General features: G+C 46.3%; 1 protein-coding gene across 1 annotated transcript in view; it reads right to left on the reverse strand.

The window, feature by feature from the left end:
* The window catches only part of GALNT14 (polypeptide N-acetylgalactosaminyltransferase 14), a 373,865-nt gene that overhangs the window by 30,456 nt on the left and 316,443 nt on the right, over positions 1-26,966 (reverse strand). Inside the window, exons 7-9 of the mRNA XM_053306849.1 lie at positions 14,990-15,077; positions 11,373-11,457; positions 4,316-4,419 (exon numbers count right to left, since the gene is read on the reverse strand). Of these exons, the coding sequence (XP_053162824.1) occupies positions 4,316-4,419; positions 11,373-11,457; positions 14,990-15,077 (277 nt within the window). The remainder of the gene's footprint in view (positions 1-4,315; positions 4,420-11,372; positions 11,458-14,989; positions 15,078-26,966) is intronic.

The raw sequence follows: 26,966 nt of genomic DNA on the forward strand, positions 1-26,966 counted from the left end.
GGCCCATTTCTTTCTTTTATAAAGCCTCCAGTGGCTGATGTTATGTCGGATCTATGCATACCAGATTTCCTTCACACAGAGATTGTCTTCTTGCCAAGAGGTTGCCTGCCTGCCCTTCTTGTTCCATTAGATGGTGTGAAGCTGATGATGGCATCAGGAGATGATAGAATATGTCTACTCTATGCATTATGAAGGGAAGGTTGGCACGGGTGGAAAAGACAGGAAAAGCCTTTGGAATGCTAGTGGCACACTGATAAAACAGTTTGGGCCCTGGGTATTTAAGAGAACGCCTTCTTCGGCATGAACCCCACAGCCCACTGAGATCTGCTGGAAAGGTCCGTCTGCAGCTGCCTCTGGCTCGTCTGGTGGCCATTCAGGGACGGGCCTTCTCTGCTGCTGCCCCGAGGCTTTGGAATGTGCTCCCTAGTGAAATAAGAGCCTCCCCATCTCTGACAGCGTGGTGTAGTGGTTAGAGTGCTGGACTAGGACCTGGGAGACCCGAGTTCAAATCCCCATTCAGCCATGATACTAGCTGGGTGACTCTGTGTCAGTCACTTCTCTCTCAGCCTAACCTACTTCACAGGGTTGTTGTGAGGAGAAACTTAAGTATGTAGTACACCGCTCTGGGCTCCTTGGAGGAAGAGCGGGATATAAATGTAAATAAATAAATAAATAAATAAATAAATAAAATAACACATCTCTTCACCCAGGCTTTTAATTAATGTTGTTTTAATGGTTTTAATGCTGTTTTAAAATATTATTTAATAATAATAATAATAATAATAATAATAATAATAATCTTTATTACGGTCGTTGACCAGCACAAAAATATTATTTAAAAAATTTAAAATTGTTGTAATGTGTCCCCACCCCCCATTTTTGTCTTAACGAATGTTTTACTTTGTTTTTATTCTGTTGTAAACCGCCCAGAGACGTACGTTTTGGGTGGTATTAAAATGTTTTAATAAATAAATAATAATAAATAAAAGCATTGAAAGAGTCATTTTTTTTTGCTAGGATTTCTAGCAAATGGGACTTTTGAAGTGATAGCTACCTAGAAATATCCAGACACCCTGCCTCTAAAAAAACAAATGTTCAAAGCAAAGATGTGGCTGCAGAGTGACAGAGGCCGCAATTGGATGTAACGTGAAACCGGAGTTAATTGGGGCAGAGGTTGGAACTCCGTTACATCTGAATGCATGCAAACATGGTTTCAGGGCAAAGGCAACCTGCGGTTTGCCTCACTAAACTCCAATTTGAACCTTTGGTTTGCACAAAGGAAACCAGAGGTCTGGCTGCTGCAGCATTAGCAAACATAGACAGCGCCATAACTGTGGTTCCATGCTGTTTCTGGAATGACAATCATAGAGACGATGGCACAGACATGCCCGGGATCGTGCCCACTCCATGCCTGCAGCTCTTCTTGCTGGCCATCTCTCCGAGCATTCGCCCCACCCCTCCTGTCTTCGATCCAACAAAGCAGTTGCCTTGCAACAGGGCTGCTGCTGCATTCCAGCCCATGCTTGTCAGCCTGTCAAATGGCAAGGTCACACAGGGGTATGCCCTCTTCTCACTCTGTCCCTTGCTCCGCCCTCCTGGCAAGCAGGAGGGAAAGGGACGGGATGACAGGATGGAAACCAACTGATTTGTTCCCCCCAAATGAAGTGACAAAGATGTACGTCCCAAGCACATGCACTCCAGGTGGCAACATAAGTAGGACACTCCATTAGAGCACTGCGATGGAACCAAACGGCTGGGTGGGGATACCCGAGGTTGGGTTTAATGGGCAGCCCCAACCAGGGGTTCTTGAATGGCTAAGGTCTACTTTTTCTACAATTATGTTGGGGAAGGGTGGCCCAGCCCCTTCCCCTTGGGAGTACCTGTGTGGTCCCTAGGTTTACTCATGAGACGGGCTGGGCAGCAGGAATAGCACTGCCAGCACTGAGAGAGGAGATTCCTCCTCTGTGATAATGATGGATGCTGATCCTGAAGGGACCGCAAACTCATGAGAATGTATGGCCATGGAGACACCCCTCACAACTCATGACAAGAACCACCTGAGGGGGGAGTGTGGAGCCAAATCGCTAATAATGTGTTATGACATCCCCTTCTCCCTTGAACCGTTTTCTCATGAGAGTGTCAGGCCATGTGGGCCAGACAGCAGATGATGCCCAGCCTGGTTTCTCTATATAGGAAAGTTGTGGGGATGGTTACCCCACCAACTACTCTCCCTGTCTTGGTGCCTGCCGCTAAGAATCTGTCAAAGCGTGCCCGCTGCCTCTCATCCACCCATTTGGACAGGTCCACCCCTGCTTATGCCCTGAAATGGCAACCCCACCCTCCTGGGATTGCTGGAAATTGGGGCACCCCTCTCCTGTAATTCTCCAGAGCAGCAGATCTGCATCCAGCACAACACCAGTCTGAACCCGGGAATTCTGAATGAGAGCAAAGATCCATCCCTGCACCCGATGTTTTTCCCTGTCCGCACATGCAGTGAGGCTCTCACACATGGATTGTCACTTCAATTCAATATTTCGCCACAACCACAAGGACACCTCCGAGCCTCTAAGGGAAGGTGTTGAAATTTCCCAGAGAATAGGGCAGAAGGAAGAGCATTCACTCTACCTCTCGTGAATGCCCAACAAAATTTATGAAAAGCTCTCTTGTGCTGCACCTTTGCAGTGTGTTTTCTTTCTAAATATGAGGCAGGGGAAAGGCCCACCCTAATCTTTATTACTTTATAAAACTCAGGTAAACATGCCCAATCATTTTGAGTCTCAGTATCTTCTAACCACTGGCGTGTTACTTTTTTTTGCATTCACTAGACCCATTTCCAATAATAGTCCAGGAGATAAACCTATAGAGCAAAGCTTATTGATCACTGTTAAGCTCCATGCCAGCTGTGGGTCTACCATGAGAAGCATGGGGATAAGTCTAACTGGACACAGATGTATTTTTAACCAATAATAAATAATTAAAAGCCATGCCCATGTCTCTGTCTTTAAAAGGCCTGCCTCCATGCATAAGACCACATTGGGTGTACATCTCGGCGTACCAATCAAAGCTCTCAAAAAACCGGACTGAATCCTCTCTAGCATTACAGAATTGATATATGGGCCTAATTGGACACCGTACAAGAGCTGAGGAATTATTTTAGCTGAATACGGTTACAAAGCTGCAGGGATGAAGCCACCACCTTGGGCATTATGAAATCTCTGTATTGCTGCTGCGCTGTGTCTCGCCGTTTCAGAAACCATTTTTGTATGTGCAGATTTCCCACCATTTTGCTGAGAGATCCACACCAAGATATTTAATTTGCTTCACTCACTTGCTCTATTAGTTGTCCATTCAGAGACCAAGTGGATTTTCTTGCTCTACTACTAAAACACAGGATTTTCGATTTGGAATAATTAATCACTAGCTGTTCCTCCTTGCAATGCAGAGCAAAGATTGTCACTATCTCTTTCGGGTCCATGCAAGGCTTCCCAGGGGAGGAGGGGGACGCATTGCAAAAGTTCTGTCTTTAACCAGAGAGAGTAGGGGCCCACACAAGTGGGGGCTCCTTTGTTGGCTTTGCTCACCTCAAGAGCACAGAGTCCAATAGGTGTTTTATCCTAAGGTTCTCCCCAGTAGACTGATCCTCTCATGGGAGTGCAAGTCCACTGGAAGCAATCTGCCAAGGGAACATGAGTGTGGTTTGGTCTGCATGGACTGCTTTGCTGGGTAAGCCCTCAAACGAGCATCTTAGATCATAACAGGCCAGAGCCCAGGGTCATTTCCCCCCCACATATACATATGCCCTCCTAGGAAGTCATCATGTTCCCTTCCCTTCTCTTCCCTTTCCTGAGTAACAGGAAAAATAGTGCCCCTCAACATCACCACCACCCCCTGCCAGAAACTGTGCTTGTGTGAGATAGTTTTGTTTCAGGGCTCTTAGGATGGCGGTGGTGCTATGACTGTCAGAAGAAGCACGGGCATGGCATGGCATGGCATGGCATTTAAAGGGATTTAAATGCCCTTTCCATGCTGAAGGAGTGTGGACTGTTCCAAAAAGGAATGATCACACTTGGCACACACTCTTTAAGATCATGGCAAATGGCAGCTGTTCCTGTGATGTGCTGATGCCTTGTCCACGGACTGGCAATGCCAACGCTATGGAGCTTTCTGGGATGTGGCCTCAGTGGACCAGGAAGAGGGAGGGGCTCCTGAAACTGGAAGTTGATGTTGGATGAACGTCTGCGATGTGATTCACAGATTGAAAAATTAACCACTGGTCCGCTGTCCACATTACGTGCAAATGCGGCCAGTGACTCACCAAAGTTCTCTCCACCCCAGATGTCCATAGCAGGGTCATATTTCCCAAGATGATTGAACCAGGTCTTGTCAATCACAAAAAGACCCCCTGCAATTATAGGAGTTCTGCATGATTGGGAAAGAAAGAAAGGAAGAAAGAAAGGAAGGAGAATCTCTTACTTGGGCACATGTGCATGAGATACACAAACAAGCATGTACATTTGCGTTACATTTCCTGGCACACACATATTGCTGACAGATTTGTTTCTATTTAATTCCCAGACATAAGGCTGACAACACTCTTGTAAGCTTAGCCTGTGGTTTATTGTAATTTTCTGTAGCAGCTATAGTAGCAGTAGCTATAGTAGCAGTAGTATGATTCTCCCACAAGAAGCATATCAAGACAATACAGTATTCTGTTCTCCCAGGACTTTTCTAATTTGCTGAGATTTTAATGTAGCATCTCCCCCCCCCCCACCACATCCACTGTCTTTCCCTATGCCCCTCTTCTTTTCTTTTCCTTATGTGTCTGTCTGCTTGTAAGCTTCTGGGCAGGATCTTCCTATCATTGTTAATTTGGTATACTGCCTTGATTTTTAGGTGCTGAAGAAATCATGAAAATGGCTCACATGTCCACAGTGTAACACGGGCATTGCAGAACTGCCTATGCCACTGTTGGGGTTCTAACCCCAGCACAGCATCCCTCCAGTGGCTGTTGCTGGTGTCTTTTTAGATTTTGAGCCCTTTGGGGACAGGGGACCATCTTATTTATGTATTATTTATTTCTGAATGTAAACTGCTTTGAGAACTTTGGTTGAAGGGCGGTATATAAATATCCATATTAGCAGTAGTAGTAGTAGTAAAACACACAGCAAAGGTGCAGCACAAGAGAGCTTATTGCCCATGTCATGTGCTACTTCCATTGGGAATAACAGAAAGAGTCCACAATGTGTGACTGCACAAGAAGTTCTGGTACTGCTTTCTTGCGCAACAGTGCCACTAGGGTGTGTTAGAGTCCTGAAGTGGTGTGTGGAGTTCTGCAATGCCTGCATTAAGCTGAGGGACATGTAAGCCACCCACCACCACCACCACCACCACCACCACCACCACCACCACCACCACCATAATCTCAGCATAATCTTGAGGGAGGCTAAAGGAGGGCCAAAGTGTTAGCTATGGTTCCTCAATGAGAATGTGAGCTAGAGCAGGGATTCCCAACATTGGGTCCCCAGATGTTCTTGGACTTCAACTCCCATAATCCCCAGACTCAGTAGCCTTGGGTTGGGGATTATGGGAGTTGAAGTCCAATAACATCTGGGGACCCAATGTTGAGAACCCCTGAGCTAGAGAGCAGTCCACCTGGATGGGCGATAAAGAAAGTGATGTGAAATGATGGTTCTCTGGCTTCTGAGGAGTGGGAAGAGGTGGCACCAGGGGCTGCCAAGGTTAGGCACGAGCCTGAAGACCCCACCCAGCCAACCCATACCCCAGTGCCCATCTTTGTGTGAGCAGCTGCACCAGACTTGTCTTCATTTTAAATTGCCATGTCCCATCCCTTCATGCTGCATGGCACGATGGGAAATCTAAAATGGCAGAGCAGAAGAAGAAGAAGCACCCACTGCTGTTCACTATTGCCCAGAAAGCTTGCCAGGGGCAATGAGGAGCTTACCAGGTAGTAGTGGGCAGCAATGAGAGCAGGGACACATCTTCTTCAGTGCCACCACCCATAGCTAGGGTGCCACTGCTCTAGCTATAAGTAGTGGCGCAGATGGAGGAACACCCACTGTCTTTGCCAGGCACTGGAGGAATCCAGCCCACTTCTGCCACTGGACAGGGGTCCAGCATGTGTGCCCATGTGCACTATTGGAGTTAGGGGCTCAGTTCACCATCAGGGGGCAAGTGAAGGGATTTGCCCAAGTGCCCCCTGCAAGATGGTGCAAGGAGGAAAAATGGGCAACTTTAAACAAGGATTTTTGCAGTTATATTTTTGCAGTTTTTAGCTCAAATAGTTTAGACTTTGATATGGCATTATGTATGTCAATGCTGCTTTGGAAATCTGCTTTTATGCTGCAAGCTGTCCAAAGTGTTAAGAACAGAGAGGGAAATGATAACAAATAACCTCATAAATAATCAATAATTTCTTTTTATGCATGCTAAGAAGGTGCACAAACTTTAAACCACTGCCTAAAGCATGTGTCACAAGAATGATTTAGGAGGAGCTTCCTGAAAGGCAGGGCTGCTGCTTCAAGTATTATGGCGCGGCAGACCTCTTTGCAATGTTTATGTACATATGATGGTGAAGTGCAGTCTGTCTTCATCTCTCTACAAAAGTCAGAGTTGCAAACATATCTTGGTCACATGGAAGCACCGCATTTTAAACTATAGATTCAAAATTTGTACATATAGAGGTGACAAGAGGCCAATAATATGTTTAACGCAGTTTATGCACAATCTGTGTACAGTGCACACATATACAGATTTGAACACATGTACAATTATTCTCACATTATGTTGCATGTATGTACAGTAGTACACTTCCTATCTGAACCTCTCTGCATTTGAAGGAGCCTATACCCATGTTAACTTTTAAAAGGAACACATCTACAGTTATTCATCCATACATGCATATGAGTACAGACACATGTATGCATGTACAACATAATGAGCCTTTTCTCACAATCTGTGAGAAAGGCTCGTGGGCAGGCTGCGGGGAAGGCGGGTTTAACCTACCTTCCCTGCAGACGATCTCCTCTTCTTCCCTGAGCGGGTCGATCGCCCACCCAGACAAGCAAAAGCTCCCTCTGCAGCTCTGGGGGTCAGGGTGCCAGGGAACGCTGCCCCCGGAGTTCCAATAATGCACTGCGTAAGTGCATTAAGTCCACAAGTGTGCGGTGCATTATGGGAATCTCCCCTCCCCAAGCGTGCCAGCCGCGGCTGCAAGCAGCCACGGCTGACATAAGCACAAAAATGAGGCTAAGGGAGCACTCTCTCCCTTATCCTCATTTAGATCGTGGCTAAATAGGCGGGTTTGCTGCCGTGTAGCCTCCAGGATCGGCCCTATTCCAGCAGCTCACACATATGGCAAAAACAGACTGGGCTCCCTTAGACCAGTTTTGCACGCGTGTGTGAACAGCCTCAATGTCTGAACAAGGCTCTGCTATCCAAGTAATCTAATATTCAGAACTCCCCTATAAGACACATACCAAAAGGGGAGACAAAGACAAAGATTGCTGAGAATATTGTTATGCATTCCAACTTCCCTGAATAATGAGAGATCCAGGGGAAATACTATAAGACCATAAGACTGTTCTCACAAGCAGCTTAACACAGGCTAGGGCAGCCCAGCCTAGGCTATGCTGCTCATGTGGAGTGCCAAGATCCAAGCTGATCCAAGCACTGGGATCCAAGCAGCGTGGATTATGTGGGCAGGCAGCAGCGTTCCCGAAGAGGAGGCACACCATCGTTGGGGGGGGGGAGGTGAGTTGGACCCTGTCTTTCCGTCCACCCACCTGCAAGTCGTGTGAATACCCTTTTAGTTTTCTTTGGAGAGAGAGATTTAGGGAGGTCATTCACACAATCAAAAACTGTCTTCTACCTGGGTTTGGGAGCTGTGTGTGCTGCCAATTTTCGGTTGTGTGGAAGCAAGGTAGGAGGAAAAGCTACCCAGGTTTTCCTCTTACCTTGCTTCCACACAATCATTTTTTTGCTCCTACCTTACTTCTACACAACTGAAAATTGGGGGCACACATAGCTCCCAAACCTGGATAGAACACAGTTTTTGATTGTTTGAATGACCTCATGGTCTCTTTTTTGCAAATATACAAGCAGAACACAGCGGAAGACAAAGGATTCCAGCTGCAGATAGCACAACTGCAACTCCTGTGCCAGATTCCAAAAGAGCAATTGCTGCAACACCCTACCCTAAAACATGCTAGTATGCACCCCATTAGTTGATTTCTGCTAAAAAATATCCTGAGCCGGGTCTCACAATCAGTGAGACCTGGTTTAGAACCGTGACCGGGGAGAGTGGGCTAAGCCCGCTGTCCCCGCACACGAGTGGGGAGGGAGCCCTGGGCAGCTGGATCGGCCGCCCACACAATTGCCGGCTCTGTGATGGAGCTGGCGGGGGCTGGGGAGCTCGGGGGCCAGGCGGCCCCCGGAAGCTCCAGTATGCCCTGTGTGAGTGCGCAAGGCATACTGGGGAGACCCCCGGAACCGAGAGGCGGCTTTTCACCTCCCTTCCAGGGGTCTACTTGTGAGTAACTGCGCCGCGGCTACTTACAATCAGATAGCCCGGGTTTGCGGAGCACTCGCTCCGCAAACCCGAGCTGAGGGGAGGGCTACAGAAGCGGGTGACCCGCTTGTAAACCACCAGGCTTGCCTGCGAGCCCGGTGGTTTACACGATCGGCAAAAATCGGGCTAGGCGCTCCTAGCCCGATTTTTCCCGTTTGTGAGAATAGCCCCCCTGTGCGCGCTCTCTCTCTTTCTCCCTCTCTCTCCCTCTCCACACTGCAAAACCTCCTTCTGGCTTAATAACATACAGAGGCTATTCCCACGATCAATGGAAAGTGGGCTCAAGGAGCTTAACCCACTTTCTGTGGAGCGTGGGAACCACCGGGCTCATGGGGTGGCATCCTGGAACTTCTGGGGTCTGCGCAGCCCCCTATCCCCGCAGCCCCCACTGGCTCCGTGACGGAGCTGGCAGTCGTGTGGGCGGCCGATCCAGCTGCCCAGCTATGAGCGGCTGCTCATCTGCGGGGAGAGCGGGCTAAGGCTGCTCTCCCCGCAGAACCCCATCAGGCGCTTTGCACGTGTCGTGCGAAGTGCCTCACAATTCTGCAGGATCAGACCCGAGGCCTATCTAGTGTAGCACCTTATTTCCCACAGTGGCCCACAGATGCCTCTGGGAAGCCCACAACCGGGAGATGCAGGCATGCCCACACCCTGCCTCTGAATCTGGAGGTAGCCTATAGCCATCAAGGCACAAGAGTCTAACAGTTTCATCTCTGTCTCTCTCCCAAACTCTGATGGGTATTACCTTGCAAAGGCTAGAGCCATCAATGAATATTTAGCTCATCTGCCAGGTTCCTGATCACCTCTCAATTTTGTCAGACAAAAGCAAAGCAATCGGCACTTTCATGCTAATCAAGTCAGCTAAACTCGTGACACTATTTTTCAGAGAAAGAAAAGGTGATTAAGAGGATTCCTTCTATTCTGTCTAATACTTGCATACAGAAAAGGTCTCTCTGTCTCTGGGCAAGCAACGCTTCAAAGTACCCTTAGTATTTTTCTGCCAGTCATCGCTCCCCCTCCCCCACCGCAGCAGCATGTAACGAGTGGCTAATGCACTCATCAGCACAACTCCTACAAGCCCTAAGTTCACAGCCCTGATTGCAGGCTTCCCAACCAAAAATGCATTTAGCGCTTAAGGGGGTATTTCCATTTCATTATTTAGCCAGGGCTCTGTATTTAGCTTTATCCTGCTAGGAGCACTATCTCAAGAGGAAGGGGGAAGTCATACCTATTTAGGAGGACAAAGAAAGAGCTTTTAAGAAGCCTTTTGAAACCAGCTGGATCTTGATTTCAAATCAGAAGTATTGTTGTTGGGTGCCCCCCCCATCCTCTTCATTTCCCTCCAGATTAGCTGAGAACAAATGTAAAGAAGTGGCACTGAGTGGGATGAGATGCATAGCAGATGGTGTTGCAAATCCCACCATTCATGGGGCATGGGTCCATTCTCAGCAGCTCTGTTCATGCCTTGCAGAAGATTTTGCCTTAGGTCATTCTGATGATGTGCTATGGTGTGGCTGAAAAGGGGTGTGTGTGTGTGGTGGTGGTGGTGGTGGTGGGGTTCTGCCTTGGAGCAATTCCAGAAATGGAAAGAAAATACCCTTGGTTAGCAAAAGCAACTGATATGCACAAGGTGGGCTGGGTTCACAACACAGGGCGGCAAGTAAGTATGGGAGAACTGCCGGCTCTCTCTAGCCATGCTATCCCACTGCTGCAGCTGCTTCTATTGGGGAAATGTGAGCTGGTTCGAGGTTGAGTTGGCCATTTGTGTGACCTGGTGTCTGGTGGAGAATATCTAGTGCCCACCTCAGCTTGACTTTGTCAAGCCAACTTCAAATGTTGGGGCCAGATGGGTGAATGTCAGGCTGAGGTAGGTACTGGAGCTTGCTCAACCTCGAACCGGCTCAGCATGAAGGCTCACCCACGAGATGAACCAGGCCCGGTTTGGGTCGAAGTTGAGCTGAATCAGCCAGACGGGTCTGAGCTTGGCTTGAGGGGTTCAGCCTTGGGGGTGCTGCGGCGGCCATGTGGGGTGTCCAGTGGCTCTCCTCCCCCTGCTGGTCTCCCCAGGGTGTTTTGGGCCACTGTCTGTGTGCAGTGGCCATTTGGGGGCCTGCCACACATGCACACTGGCCATTTGTGTGACCTGGTGTCTGGTGGAGAATATCTAGTGCCCACCTCAGCCTGACTTTGTCAAGCCAACTTCAAATGTTGGGGCTAGATGGGTGAATGTCAGGCTGAGGTAGGTACTGGATATTCTCCACCAGACATTTCTGGGTTCCAGTGATGCAGAAGCAGCAGCAGCAGCAGCAGGAGCACATGCCTGTCAGGAACTGACAGTTCTCCTGTACTTGAGTACCACTATGTTGTGTGAACCTGGGCCTGGGTCTGAGTTCTGAGAATGGACTAGTTGTGGGGATAGATTTCTGTCCTGGGGTTGGAGGGGCTGAACTTTTGAAGTGATTCTCAACATATAACAACTGTTGCCCTATACACACATATCTTCATCATCATCATGACCACCACCACCATTGCCGCGTGGAAGCGAAGGCAACCTAGTCCTTATTATAAAAACTTTAGAACAACGGTTTGATGTGTGCATTTAGAATGCAATCAAGTTAAGTCTTTGAAAAAATTTCCAGTGGCTTAGCAGGCTTTGGGTCAAAGTGTCATTGAGTACTTTTCCCTCTGTGTATTAAAGTGACAAACCTATTTGGCTCTCTTTCACAGTTCTTTCAAGAAACCTCCCTATCACCTCTGTTTTCCTTTCCTCAGTCCTGTCACTTACTTGATGGGCTCTGTGGGGTTTGTTCGCTTTGCCTTGTGCTCTGCAGAAAGTTGTTCCCATTTAAAATGGAGGCTCCAGTCAAACCCTAAATACAAAATAATTAGCAGGTGTAGAAGGATTAGAGACAGCTCTTATGATCATATTTCCATAACTGCAGAAGATGCTTCACATCATATAATCTTGGTTTCAAACAACCCAATCCATATGACTCTTAGTCTGTTAGGAGGAGTCCAAATCTCATTATTATCTAAGATTAAGAATTAGTAGCTGACATGATCTGCAGCCCTCCAGTGATGTCTGCAGCCCTCCAGTGATGGAAGCAGGGCTTTGGAGGACCGTAGAGAGCCAAGGGCCTGCCAGGAATCCTCAGCATCCCTGTACTGAAGGCTGTACTGAAGGCTCCAAGTGCAAAGGAGGACTGTGGATCATGTCAACCACCATCTTAAAATCTAGTTTTTTGCATCCTCGCAGTCATTCATGTTTATATAATATGGAATACATGTGACTTCTGTGTCACCTCACAAACAGTAATTGACTTAATCCATGTTATAGTTTTGTTTTCTCCTCAACTCCTCACAGCCTCACTAGCATTATGCAACAGGGGGTGGGGTACAATTTTTGCTAATCTCCCTTTCCCTCTCCACCCCATTGTGTGAGGGTCACAGGAACCCCATGGACATATTATCCGGTGGTTGAGTGGGCTGCAGAAGGAAGGAACAAAAATCACCCCTCCCCTGCGCATATGCAGAATATATCTTTGCACATACAACTTTAGTCTGAATGCTAGCCATTATTGTTTTTATTGGCCTACATGATGAGAAAGATTACTCAAAGTAGCCCCAGGACAGCCACATCAATGGGACTACTTTGAGTAATCTTCCTCATCCTGACAGTCTATATTATTATTAATACATATTTATATAGCAATTTTCAACAAAAAGTTCTCAAGGTGGTTTATATCACAAAGGGCATGAGAAAATGGTTCCCTATCCCAAAAGGGCCCACAGTCTAAAACAGAAATCCTTAACAGCAGTCCCAACACAATGATGGAGTCCAAGAGGAGCTTAATAAATTAGCAATGGAATTGATTTTTCAGTGTTCTGAAAAAGGATGTTCTAAGCACCGTTCCCTCTAAGGTGTGTGGCTGCGTGTGCACACACACTCCCCAAGCCTCCCGCGCAGCGATCTATAACTGCTGCTCACTTCCTCTGCAGCTGCTGCTCCCCCCGCCAACTTTCCCCATCGCCTCTCCCCACCCACTGCTCGATCCCATGTGGGATCAGCAGCAGCCAATGGGACTCAGAGGGAGATGATTCCCTCCTTCCCTAGAGTCTGAGTGGTGGATGGGGAGGTAGAGGCTCTCCGCCCACCACTCGGGCTCTTGTTAAGGAGGGAATCGTCTCCCTCAGAGTTCCGTTCACTGCTGCCGATCCCACGTGGTGGAGGCAGTAAACGGACTCGGAGGGAAACTATTCCCTCCTTCACAACAGCCTGAGCAGTGGGCGGAGATTGGTGGAGGCGTGGGCTCTGGGCAAGATCCCTCGCCTCCCGCCTCCCGGGCTCTAATGAAGGAGGGAGTCGTCTTCCTCTGAGTCCATTCACTGCTGCCACTATGTGGGATCGAGCGGTGGTGCGGAGAGGTGCAGGGGTGGTGGGTGGGAAAAGAAGCATCTGGGAGCCAGCCTTAGAGGGAATGGTGCATGTAAGTCCATATTTCAGTTATTCAGGTTTCTCACTTTTTATTATCCGTTGCTAATCCATTTGAAGTATTTTCCAGGAAGCCTGAAATTTACTTTATGGGTAGGACTCAAAATCATGTTAACCAAAAATATGAGGTGCATTTTTAATATAAAGAAAGGGTAACAGGGAGTTTCACACGTTGAGCACTATTCAACCCACATTGGTCATGAAAGCAATGGAATGGGATTATAGACACAACTAAATTCTGCTGGGTTGTGCCCGCTCTCTTTCTTTTCCTCCCCCACTCTCCCTCTGTTATCCTGTTATTTTAAAAGATTAAACAAAAAATAGAAACCTCAACTGGAAGTTGAAAGCCTGTACACCAAAGCAGGCTGTGAATTGAAGACCTGGTGTAATTAGATTACTGTAACTACAATAAGATGGTCACCCCGGTGGTCTGTGGGTGGCATAGGGCACTAAGGTATTGTGCTGCAGGATTTGGGACATTTTGACTGAAAGCAAAGGGGGGAAAAACCAAAAACCCTTAAATCCGTCTAATCTTTTTGGTGTGGTTTTTTGGGGGGGAGGCAGTTCTTTGGAGATTTATTTGCCATCAAATAACACTTCAAAAGATGAAAAGCATATAAAATAGTGTTCAGACACACAAGTCTTCTTATACATTAATTTACTGCTGGAAAAAGCTCAAATTGGGATGAAATTTTAAACTGTGGTGTAATTTTAAAGAAAGAAAGAAAGAAAGCAAGAAAGCAAGAAAGAAAAAGAAAAGACACTCATGGGCTTCCCAATGATTTTCTCTCTCTTCAAATCAGCAATTCCAATATATTATATTATATTATATTATATTATATTATATTATATTATATTATATTATATTATATTATATTATATTATATATTCCAATAATAATAATATTGTATTATTATTATTATTATTATTATTAACATTTTATATCCCGCTCCTCCTCCAAGGAGCCCAGAGCAGTGTACTACATACTTAAGTTTCTCCTCGCAACAACCTTGTGAAGTTGGTTAGGCTGAGAGAGAAGTGACTAGTCTAGAGTCACCCAGCAAGTCTCGTGGCTGAATGGGGATTTGAACTTGGGTCTCCGCAGTCCTAATCCAGCACTCTAACGACTACACCATGCGGGCTTCCTTCCCAAATTGCTGTGGACTGTTGCTATGTGTCTGGACTCAACATGTTTAAACTTTGCTTGGCCCATGCTAAACTAATTTGAGTCAATTTGTCTACATCACCTCAACGTTCGCCCTACGCATTATGAATTGTGCCAAGACAAGAGGCCTGAAAGTAGGGTTGTGTTAACACAACCCTACTTTCTGGTCTCTCCATAGCCCTGTTGCACTATAGTGCTATCTGCCCCCAATCCAGCTCAAGCAGAGAAGAGCAATTTTTTATTTTAAAAAAATACCAAGTGTGCTTCATCAAACATGGCAGCACTGGTAAAACTACCAAGAAAATCCACAGGAATGCAATGGGCTAGCAGCAAAGTCATCTGCACAGAAAATGAGTGGACAGATTGTGGGAGCACACTTTGCTTGGCACATTAATTCTTTCCGTGTGTGTGTGTGTGTGTGTGAGAGAGAGAGAGAGAGAGAGAGAGAGAGAGAGAGAGAGAGAGAGAGAGTTAGAGAGAGAGTTATGTGCATACAGTGCCTTGAGACTGCTGCCCAGAACAAAACTCTTTCCACTCACTGATGATAAAAATTAGAGGGAACAATGGTTCTACGAAATCCATACACATATTAGGTAAACCAAACTGTTGTACATTATTGTAAATAGTCCTCATAGTAACATGCTTCAACTCTGTACTTCCCTCTGAGTTTCCCATTCCCCTTGGCTGACTTTGCTGATATCTTGTCTGAACATGCGAGTTGTACGCGAGTTGTATTCATACTTACCTCCTCTCAGGTCTGAAGAAGCTGCCACATAAGCAAACGTGTCCAAGTTGATGATATCAATAACTGGACTCACCACATGGGTTGGATCCTGGTAACAATGCAGAAAAATATTTAGGTTTTTGGGGATCCTTCTGTTATCAGCACAATAAATGTGTTTTACTCATTCCTTGGGGCGATTCTCAGGAGAGCCTAGCCCGATTTTTGTTGGCCGTAAGAACCCCCAGGCTCGCAGCCAAGCCCGGTGGTTCTTGAGTGGGTAACCCACTCGAGAACCCCTGCGAAAAAGCAGGTTTGCGGAGCGAGCGCTCCAGCAAACCTGCTTTTTAGGCTTGTGAGTAGCCACGGTGTGGCTTCGCGCCGCGCCTACTGACGAGCAGATCCCCGGCTGGGAGGCAAAAAGCCGCCTCCTGGCTTGGGGGTCTCCCCAGTATGCCCTGTGTGCTCGCACAGGGCATACTGGGGCTTGTGGGGGCCGCGTGGCTCCGTCACGGAGTCGGCCATCGTGTGGGCGGCCGACTTGGCTGCCCAGGGCTCCCTGCCCACTTGTCTGTGGGGAGAGCGGGCTTAGCCCACTCTCCCCGCAGTTTTAACAAAAGCGGGTCTCACGGGTCGTGAGACCCAGCTCCTTGTGGGAGGCCCCCATGTCTTTCCTTCATCTGGTTACATTGCAGGAGAAGGATATTTTACTAGTACTGGAAGTGATGTGTTTTGTACCTGGGAAAATGTGCTACTCCTCTCAAATGTGCATCCAGAAAGTATCTAATATTATTTCCCACCTCCATTTACAGTGGAAAGGTAACATATACATTGAGGCTCTTCTCACGATCAGTGAGAAGAGCCTGGATGGGGATTGTGAGGAGAGTGGGCTAAGCCCACTCTCCCCACAGACGAGTAGTCAGTCTGCTTCGGGCGGCTGAACCGGGCACCCACACAACTGCTGACTCTGTTACAGAGCCGGCGGGGGCTCGGGGGCTGCATGGGGGGGATTGCGGGCTGCGTGTCCCCCAGAAGCTCCAGCATGCCCTGCGCAAGCACACAGGGCATGCTGGAGAGACCCCCGAGCCAAGAGGCTGCTTTTAAGCCTCCGGTTGGGGGCCTACTCGTGAGTTGCAGTGGTGCGGAGCCATGCCGCAGGAACTCACGATCATAGAGCCCAGGTTAGAGGAGTGCTTGCTCCACTAACCTGGGCTTAGGGGAGGGTTATTTAAGCGGGTGACCCGCTTTCGTGAGACCAGGCTCAGCTGCGAGCCCGGTGGTTTTCACAGGCATACGAAATTGGGCTAGGCTCCCAGTGTGAGCCTAGGAGCCAGCGTGGTGTAGTGGTTAGAGTGCTGGACTAGGACCGGGGAAACCCGAGTTCAAATCCCCATTCAGCCAAGACACTAGCTGGGTGACTCTGGGCCAGTCACTTCTTTCTCAGCCTCACCTACTGCACAGGGTTGTTGTGAGGAGAAACACAAGTATGTAGTACACCGCTCTGGACTCCTATCATCATCATCATCATCATCATCGTATGACCATGAGAATAGTCTCATTGATTACAGCAAGTGACAGGATTATTGGGGCTAATGCTTTCTGCTGACTTTTGTGCTAAACACTTTTCACTGGAATTGCCACGATTTGTTCACTCACTGAGCACAAGAAATCCAAATTACATCACTGTCAAATTGTTGCAGTCCTGTCTTGTCTTCCCATGGTTTTTTTAAGATCTTACTCCCCACCGCCTTGCAATAAAGCAGAATTTCAACACCAGCATGTTCAGTGTAGAGAAGCAAGGTTTGACTGAAGCCTCTTTCCCCGCCCCACCTGCCGTGCCCAATTAAAAAATGCTGGGTGACTCTGAGCCAGTCACTTCTCTCTCAGCCTAACCTACTTCACAGGGTTGTTGTGAGGTGAATCTTAACTATGTACACCACTCTGGGCTCCTTGGAGAAAGAGCGGAACATAAAGGTAGAAAACAAATTAAATAAACAAATAAATAAAAATCTCCAGGTACGGCTGGAGAAGACCCTTGTCTGAAACCTTGCAGAACTGCTGCCAGTCAGTATAGACTAGGGTTTCCCCAAAAGGGGTACTTTAAGTACCCTAGGGGTCCTTGAAGGGCCTCCAGTCAGTACTCAGAGCCCACCCACCTCTCCACACTGCAGCCCCACTATCTGTTCCCCAATCGAGGATCATCAGCTTGAAGCAAAGGCATCCTCCATAGAAGGGGAGAGAAGAGGGTGAAGACTCCCTTCCTCTGTACCTAATTGGCTAGATACATGCTGAAGCTCAGCGTATCCCTCCTGTCTCTCTGCCTGATTGTCTTCAGAAAATCAGCACCCAGTACTCCCACTGAAATTAATAGGATGAATTACTTTCCCCATTAATTTCAATAAGACTGTTTATGAGTAACTTAGTGTGGATGTCTTTACTGGTCAATGACCGAAATAAACTTATCTATCTTTAATACTTAAGTTTGCTTTTTTAAAAAGTGTGTGTGTGCACACGCGTCCATACGCATGAGCATGCGCATGCACATGTGCAAACACACTTAAATGTTACAATTATGAGATGGGCTACTCCAGTCACCTGCTTACATACAGATTAAGTTACTTGTAAGCAGACTTACTGAACATTAATTTCAGTGGGAGTACCGTAAGTGGCGCAGTGGGGAAATGCTTGACTAACAAGCAGAAGGTTGCCGGTTCAAATCCCCGCTGGGCAGCAGTGATATAGGAAGATGCTGAAAGGCATCATTTCATACTGCGCGGGAGGAGGCAATGGTAAACCCCACCTGTATGCCACCAAAAGAAAACCACAGGGCTTTGTGGGCGCCAGGAGTCGAAATCGACTCGATGGCACACTTTACTTGTCTCATAAGTAACTTGGTCTGGATAATATTTAAGCATGTGTGTTTAATTTTGTTTGTGTGTGTGTACAGACAGAGACAGAATTTCTTTACCTGACCTGAAGGTTTGTGATGGAAGAGGTACCCTTGTTTAAAAAGGAAAAAAAAGGTTGGGAAACCCCCCTTCCCCCCCAGTGTAGACCCTACTGCGTTAGATGGAACAATGACTGAACTCACTATAAGGCAACCTCCTATGTTCCTAGATCAGTGATGAATAACTGCTTAATCTACTTAATACTACCCTTGCATAGTCTTTCTTAATTGCCCTAATGTCAGTTTCTGTTCCAATGGCAGTGGAAGTCTTTAATTACTCATTTCTTTTCATTTCCCTCCACTTTTCATTTCTAAAATGGTAAATTAGTGCTATAAACATGAAAAGAAAATGTGAATGGAAACTAGCAATGCTTTCAATTTTAGTAAACCAACGTTCCAAAAATATTCAACTATAAGTTGTATCAGAATGAGAAAGAGCGTAAAATATGTAAAATATCACAGACCATGGGCACAATAACCTATTGTAGCTCTTCATAACCAGTGTTTCTGCTTAAATCAACAATTAATATTAGGCCACGCTAAATAAACAATATTGTTTAATGTCAATATTATGCTGTTCTTTCATAGATGTTATGAAGGGAGACAAAGACTCTTAAAAGGTCTCAATATGCTTCCTTAGCTGCATACGCTCTGTCATTTTAGCCGTTTCTGCTGCTTTCCACACCAAGCTTTCCACACCAACATGAGTGTCAAAGGCACTTCCTGGATATTGTTTGTGACACCATTAATAAAAAGCAATACTTCCTTCATCTTTGTACTGGGAGGGTTCTCCAGCAAGGGCGATCCATCATTAATAAAAAGCAATATCTCCTTCAGTTTTGCACTTGGAGGGTTATGCAGCAAGAAGGTAATCCTCCTCCATCAACCACCTTGGGATTATTTTAATGAAAGGTGGTATATAAATTTAACAATAGATAAACAAATAAAAAATAAATAAAATCAGGGGCAGTAGGGAATTCCATGATATGGGATCAGGACTTTTTAGAGCACCATGTTAGGTCCTGATGAAATTAGATCTGTACATGGCCGAAGATGCTGGATTACAAGACCCAACAGTAGTACAGTCAGGAAGGGCCATGTCAGTGGGGTGCTTCTCACGATAAACAAAAATTGGGCTAGCAGAGGCTAGCCTGATTTTTGTTGACCATCAGAACCACTGGGCTTGCAGCCGAGCCCTGTGGTTCTGGAGCGGCAAACCCGCTCGAGAACCCCTCGTAAAAAGCAGGTTTGTGGAGCAAGCATTCCTGCAAGCCTGCTTTTTACGATCGTGAGTAGCTGCAGTGTGCCTTCACGCCGCGCCTACTCAGGAGTAGAACCCCAGCCGGGAGGCTTAAAAGCAGCCTCCCGGCTCAGGGGTCTCTCCCAGTATGCCCTGCGCGCTTGCACAGGGCATACTGGGGCTTCTGGGGGCCACGCGGGCCACGCTCCCCCCACGGGCTCCGTCTCGGAGCTGGCCATCGTGTGGGTGGCCGATCCGGCCGCCCAGGGCTCCCTGCGCACTCGTCTGCGGGGAGAGGGGACTTAGCCCGCTCTCCCTGCAGTTCTGTCAAAACCAGGTCTCACAGATCGTGAGACCCGGCTCAACATGTTGTTATCACAGCAGGGATTTCTATCAGGAAGTCAAACAAAGGTTTGGCTCGCATTCACCAGTATTTCTTGACTCTCTGGCTCCATTCCAGTTCAGACACTGAGGCTATTCACACGATGGGGTGAAATCGGGCTAGCGGAGGCTAGCCCGATTTCGCCCCATCATGTGAACCACCGGGCTCGGCTGCGAGCCTGGTGGTTCCCAGGCGGGTAACCTGCCTAACTACCCCTGCCCTAAAACCAGGTTTGCAGAGCAAGCGCTCCGCAAACCTGGTTTTAAAGATTGCGAGTAGCCGCGGCACGGCTCCACGCTGCAGTTACTCACTAGTAGACCCCCGGAGGGGAGGCAAAAAGTCGCCTCTCGGTTCCGGGGGTCTCCCCAGTATGCCCTGCGCACTCACACAGGGCATACTGGAGCTTCCGGGGGCTGCATGGCCCCCGAGCTCCCCAGCCTCTGACAGCTCCGTCAGGGAGCCGGCAATTGTGAGGGCTCCTGATTCGACCGCCCAGGGCTCCCACTCTGATCGTGAGCGGGGAGAGCAGGCTTAGCCCACTCTCCCCGCTCACTCTTACGGACCGGGTCTCACTGATCGTAAGACCCAGCTCACTAATTCTAAGAAGTGGTTTGGTAAGTGGTTTGTAGTATCCCAGGGAAAGAGTTGTGGTATGCAAGGACAAGGCAGTGGAGTAGAATCAGGAGTATTAATAGCTTAATGAAATAGGGATGTACAGAGAGTGAGGCAAGTGCAGACTTCTTGTCTTGAGCTCTTGCTGCTGGCTGTTTGTTAGCCCCGCCGGACTGGGTAGGAAGGCTAGTGCTGTGTGGGTACTTTGGTTAGAAATGTGTGCATTGTTATAGTAAGGATGTGGGTCACTGGTAACTATTTGACTTGAGAAAAATATTAGTTTCAAAAACTTGATTTTGAATGTTTAAAAGCTTTTACAAACAAAACAAATGCAACAGGACCAAAATGGTTGTAATCCATGGCAAGATGACATGAAGAAAAGAAGCAGCAGGTGTAAGCAGAAGGTATAATATATGAATAAGTTTTTAATCACTTTTCGTAGGAAAGGGACACAATATTTTGAGTTAATCAACTTTTCAACAACTCTACATTCATTCCTGAGCAACAACTCAGTGTAGAAAGTGTCTGCTATTTTTATTGCTGGGTGAGTTACAAATATTTTGTTGAATAATTTAAGGTCACATCTCTAAGCAAATGCATCAGTCTGCTCCCCTTATAGTTGTTGCAGAACGTCAGTGGTAATGCAACAATAAAGCAGCCAAAGACAGAACAAAATGCAATTCACAAAGATCAGCCATAAGCAAAGGAAGATTAAATCAAATAGCATAACATCGCACATTCAAAAACGCTGGCTGTGATGTTTTTCAGCAGGAAGAAAAAGGTTAAAAAGAGCTACCGGTATATAGCATTCACTATTTGGTTATTCTGGCTCAATTAATTTCTTGTCATGGGTTGAAAGACTATACAAACAGTGAGAGCCCAAAGTATCTACTGGGGAAGGGGAAAGCTTTTGACAGTTCTGAATGGTCTTTTATCTTTCTTTCCCTTTTTTGCTTAAAAACAACAACAACCACCCCAAACCCTTAACTCCAATTATAGCTCCAACCTCAAACTTTCCCCCTCACCAGATAAAATTGCTTTTCACAAGCATGTGGAGAGAAGCAACTCTGTGCATTTAGTCCTACTCTTGCAAGTCAGCTCTGACAAAGACAACCTGTGTCCTTATGCAGAGGCAGCATAAAATCTTGGAATGTACCAATAGGGCTGTACTGGACATTCTCTAAATTTCCCAGGAGTGAACAAAGCCATGTACACTAATGGTGTGGGCTGCTGCACTGCTACTACTATGAATATTTATATACTGCTTTTCAACAAAAGTTCCCAAAGCAGTTTACAAAGAGCGAGCGAGACCCCTTTCCCCAAAGGGCTCACAATCTAATGAGAAACTTGAAGGAAGCTGAGCTGGGGTTGGTTAGGGCCAGTTGCTCTCCCCATGCGCGATACAGAAAAAACACCTCTTTTAAAAGGTGCCTCTTTCCTGCAGATGGCAGGAATCTGATTAAAGTTAGGCAATGCCAGCTGAAAGGAAAGCTGGAAGGAAGTGGAGAAAAAGACCACAGGGCTCTGTGGTCGGCAGGAGTCAACACTGACTTGAAGGCACACTTTACCTTTATCTTTAGAATTACTGGACTGAAATACATCTAAGGATCATCTGGTTCACAAAACATAGGTGTAATGCTGATCTTCCAACAGGTATAGCATCCTTGCTAACTGGGCAAAAACAATAAGTACGTGCACAACCTCGAAAAGTCAATTCCAACATGACACAATACTTGACAGTGGCACTGTAAGCTCTTCCCAACTATTGTGTCAGGATGGTGATCTGACCGCTCTGTTAACTGCTTGCTGTCCATCTCTCGTCTTCCTCCTTTTGTATCTGTGACCAGACGAGGGGCAGGGAACATGCTGTATAGATTTGGCTTCACTCTGGAGGGAGCACACATATGACACACAGGGAGCTGCCTCCTGTGGATTGGTTTAAGAGGCACTCCGTCTCCCCCCCCCAACCTGAGTATAATTGGTGTAGCTGGGACTGGTAGTTTTTTCTAAGGCTGCAGCCTTGGCTATCAATCTCAGAAGCACCTGTGTCACTCACAGGACATAGAAACAAAGCTAAAGTAAAGAAGTAAACGTTGCTTTTAAAGCAAACCTATGGAAGGAAGTTCTCTGTGGGCCATGTGCATGCTCCCTCCAGAGTGAAGAGGAGGCAACACGGCCTGCCCCCTGTCCCCATCTAGTCATAGGTAAGGGAGGAGGAGGAGGAGAGGCCAGCAGGGGAGGCAGTGTTGTCAGGTCTCCACTGGAGTTCCTCTACAAGAGCAGGAAGGCTCCCAACAATTCCAACCGTGCTGCAACTCCCTCCGACAATTTCTGACAGAGGACATGTCAGGCCCAATGTGTCTGTTGGACCTGAGATGATACACAGTCCTAGCAAACAGGGATTATTTAAATTGGTAGCTCTCAACTATCCCTTTTCAACCCAGCATAGGAGTCCCTCCCTATGGCTGTTGGTGGTATCTCCTTTGTGCTCCTTATTAGATTGTTCCTCTTTAGGACAAGGAACCATCTTCTAATTTCTTTTGAAAAACAGTGTATTCAGAGGTGGTCTTACCCCTGGACTTCCAGACCGAAGTCCAGGGCCTCCACACAAATCCTCTTTAGTCTGTCCCGGGTGGTGTGGTCACCACGCCACCAGTGTGACTGTGACCTGTGCCGGGCAGCTGAGTGTGACCAATGCTTTAGAGACAGAGTGGGGAAAGAAATATATGGGATGGGAATATGTTAAGTTGCACACTGAAATGTTTCTGCTAAAGCATGCTTGCATAAATATACCTCTTACATTTTTGTGAATTCAGTTGCTGTTTGTGCCCTCAAGAACCCAAGGGTTAAAAATATTGTGTGTGTCACGGTGTGTGTGTGTGTGTGTGTGTGTGTGTGTGTGTAGGGGGATGATGCTTAACTTGCAGTGGGTGGGTGGGTGGGTGAGGGGCTCCAAAGGCTTTTAGGTCCAGGCTCCAAAATCACCTAGGTTCACCTCTGAGTATGCTGTTGTTGTTGTTATCATCAGAATGGGTTGGATTCAAAATGGAGATTAAAATATAGGGCTCAGTTCCTGAGTCAAAAGCGATTGCACTGGAATAGTCTTAAAAGAGGCTAAAGTCCCCCCACCTACAATTAATTCAAATAATGCAAACATACATGCGACAAAATATACCCACATCATTGAATCTATAAAGCAGGTCCATATATCAGAAAGAAAAGGTAATTAAAAATGCTGTCCAATGAATATAAAATAAACAGGATGAAAATGATAAAGTTTCCACAATCCTCACCATGGTTGTATAATCCACAAAGGAGTGTGTGTATGTATGCGTGTGTATATATATGTGTGTGTGTATATATAAATTCCAAGTCTTGACCTGAGCTGATAATAATGTTTACAGCCAATTGTTATTGTGGGATAGATTCAGGCCAGCAGCAGGTTTATACCTAAACAGCGAAAAGCTTTTAAGTTGATCTTCATCTCGACCCTGAGAATGTATAGAGTTGCTTATTCAAAAAACAAACAAGAAAAAATCCCCTTGCTGGCCACACTGGATAAGCTGAGGGTATTCCTCAGACTTCAGAGGCATTCATATTTTACTCAGGTAAACCTCCATCACACACAGCCTGCAACTTGATTGGCCCTCAAGCTATGGAATTGAATCTCACGAATCATTTTCACAGAAAAACCTTTTGCAGATGCTATTCTTGCATTCAACATGAACATGGGGAGAGAAGGACAGGAACACACTGGCTAGATACATAGAGAAAGAATAAAGTACATCCTCTGAGCCCCTCCCCTTTGATAGTTTGCTTGCAAGCTGTTTACAGAGTCTTATGTGGGTATCATTTCAATGGCAGTAAGCTGAGCCATGGGTGATATTTTCCTGGTTGGCAGGCAAAGGCTGCAACCCTATACCATTTACCTGGAAGTAAGACCCATTGGATTTAATGCGACTGTCTCAATCTGGTGGAGGTGTGTGTGACTGCTCTCTGGCCCAGAGTCACCCAGTGAGCTCAGAGAGGTGTACATGGTTATTTTTATCCTCACAACAACCCTGTGAAGTAGGGTTGCTTCACAGCCCTACTGTGAAGTAGGGCTGAGAGGCACATGACTGACCCAGAGTCACCCAGTGAGTTTCATGGTTGAATGGGGATTCAAACTTGGGTCTTCCCAGTCCTAGTCCAACACTCTAACCACTATGCTTGATTTACAGTTGCAATGTGACCAGGGCCCAGTCTACAATAAACAGTTTCAAGTAGACATTTATCATCCAGCTTTATTTGTTGAGTGTTTCCCCGGGATTCAAGTAAGCTACAATGGAACACTGCGGGTTAGCGGGAAGGAAAAGCAATGAAGACAGGGAAGAGAGGGCTTACATCTTTCAACGTGCCCTTGTAGTGGAGTGATGTTTGAGTTTTACATCCAAGAGCATTATGGATTGAGTAGTTACACTGTTAACAGTTCTACTCTACAGTTTGCCTTCTACGCTTTTACATTGACTACTCTAAATGTGCTACTAATTTTGAGGGGTGGAGTGCTGCAGGGACTTGTGGTTGCAGTCCAGATACATTTTTTTCCTCCAGGGTCTCAGCAGGACCACTGTTCTCTAAAGCTCAGGTTGGTCCACTTTTGAGCTGTTGTACTTAAAGCTACACCTGTAATTTGTTTAACCTATTAATGAATATAAAGCAGCAGCTACTTACTTTCCCATTCACTGATCTGAATGTTTAGAGTAGGCCCATTGAAGCGATAGTCTTTAAATTACAGTGCACACCTATGCATGTCTACTCAGAAGTATATCCCACTGAATCTCATGGGGCTTACTCCCAGGTAAGTGGATATAGGATTGCATATCCTTGACTTCTTGTAACTGGAACCCTCCCCCAAATTTAAGTGGCGTGTGTGGCCATGGGTGGGTATAGCTATGGGGTGTGGCTGTCGGTGGGGATACGACTATGAGGGCAGTCATAGAGAGCACCTGCACTTCTGAATTTGTGATGACACCACTGCTAATAGTTAACTCTTACCCTGAAGGTCATTGTCTATTCCTTCCCACTTTTGTACTGGGACCATCTTTTGTCCTCCCCTCTCCTCTGTCATTTCTGTTCTGCAGGTCTTTTCCTCCTCCAGATGTCCTTCTCTCAGCTCCTTCTTTTGAAGTCCTCTCCTAACCTTGTTCTATTTAAATGTTCACCCCCAAGGGACTCTGCTTTCCCTCAAGTGGTTCCCCATCCAATTGTCCTCAGATTTCTGTTTGGAATCACCTCAGAACCTCTCTTACTCCATTCAGCTACTCTTCCTCTGGATTCTGCATCTTTTACTTCCCTACCTTCTGGGCCCTGTTTCCTCTCAGCTTTCCGGACAATACTGTATAACATTAAGATTGCTAACAGGTTTATTTAATCCTCAAATGATTTGAATTAAAATTACTTTTAAGAAATTCTATTAACCCCTTTATAAGATCTAGGTCATATATCTAACTGTTTCTAAAACCAACGCTTGAGTGCACCCTTGAAATTAAATTATGTTTCAAAATGAACATCCACATTTATTCCACATTATAAACTGTAATGGTCAGGGAAAGGAAATGGAGACTTTCTCCTTCAGGCTGGATTCCCACAAAACTAACTTAATATTTTACCTCCATCTCTCCTCAAACAGGAAGAGAGCAAAAATCTGTCGGATGGAAGTGGAACATCACATCCGTTGGCTCATTACCATGGCATTAACAAACGCCTGTTTTCAGGTGATGAAGATTGATTCTTTCTGTGAAATGCCTTGGGCTTGATAATTACATTTTAAGGAAAGTTATTTGGTTGAAACAAATTGGTAGATGCATCAACTCTCTATGTAAAAACAAGACAGCATGCGGACGCACTCACCCGTTCATGCATTGAGCAAACTGGTATTTCTTTGTGAGTGACACACTGTTGCTTTCTGATTTTTTAAAAAAATGTATTGATACTGCATGCTCCCTCATCTTCAGTAAGACAGTTCAGGGAGATATTTTCAGTAAAATCTACTCCTTTCCACACACGAATGTGCTCTACAAGATACACATGCCTCCTCAGATATGGACATGGCCCTGCCTCTCCTATGGTAGACATATTTAATTATGATGAGACATCCATACAAAATATTGCCTACCCCTGCTAAGGGAGGGGGGGGGAGTCTCTTGTCTTGAGAGGGAAGGAGATTGCATGTTTTTTTTGGGCATTCCCAGAATTCCTTCTAACTTTAGTGATGAAAGTCTAAAATTCCAAAGTATCTCAAACTCCCTCCATCACCACCAAACGTTGCCTCTGGGCTCTACAAATGGGGTGTATGGAGGGGACAGTGGTTTATCATGTGCAAATGCATCAGGACGAGTGAGATCCTGGACTTGTATTTGCTCTGGATATCTCCCAACAATTGTTGGGGAAGATATCTTTGCCTGATCATTTTCCTTGACATATTAACAGTAGCAATAGAGCAGAAAAATGCACAGCTTTTCAGTTAAGGCTGCAATTCTGTTTCTGTATATGCTTACTTGAGAGAAGATCTGGCTGAAACCAACAGTGCTTACTTCTAAGTAGGCATGCATAGAAAGTAAAGTCTAAGTCCTTAAACATTACAATGCACAGCCTGGGAGGCAGCAGTGATTTACATTAAAAGCAAGCTATCCTCTCAACTGCCCGATAGAGATCCCCTGCTGATAAAAAAACAAAGGCAATATTCCTCAGGGGGTTACTGTACTTGTGAACCCCTCCCAGCTAGCCTCCTGTTCTCTACCTGCCTTAATCCAAGTCCAGCGGTTGATCAGAATAATGACCG

The sequence above is a fragment of the Hemicordylus capensis genome, chromosome 1 (assembly GCF_027244095.1).
Source record: "Hemicordylus capensis ecotype Gifberg chromosome 1, rHemCap1.1.pri, whole genome shotgun sequence".
NCBI classification, from domain to species: domain Eukaryota; kingdom Metazoa; phylum Chordata; class Lepidosauria; order Squamata; family Cordylidae; genus Hemicordylus; species Hemicordylus capensis.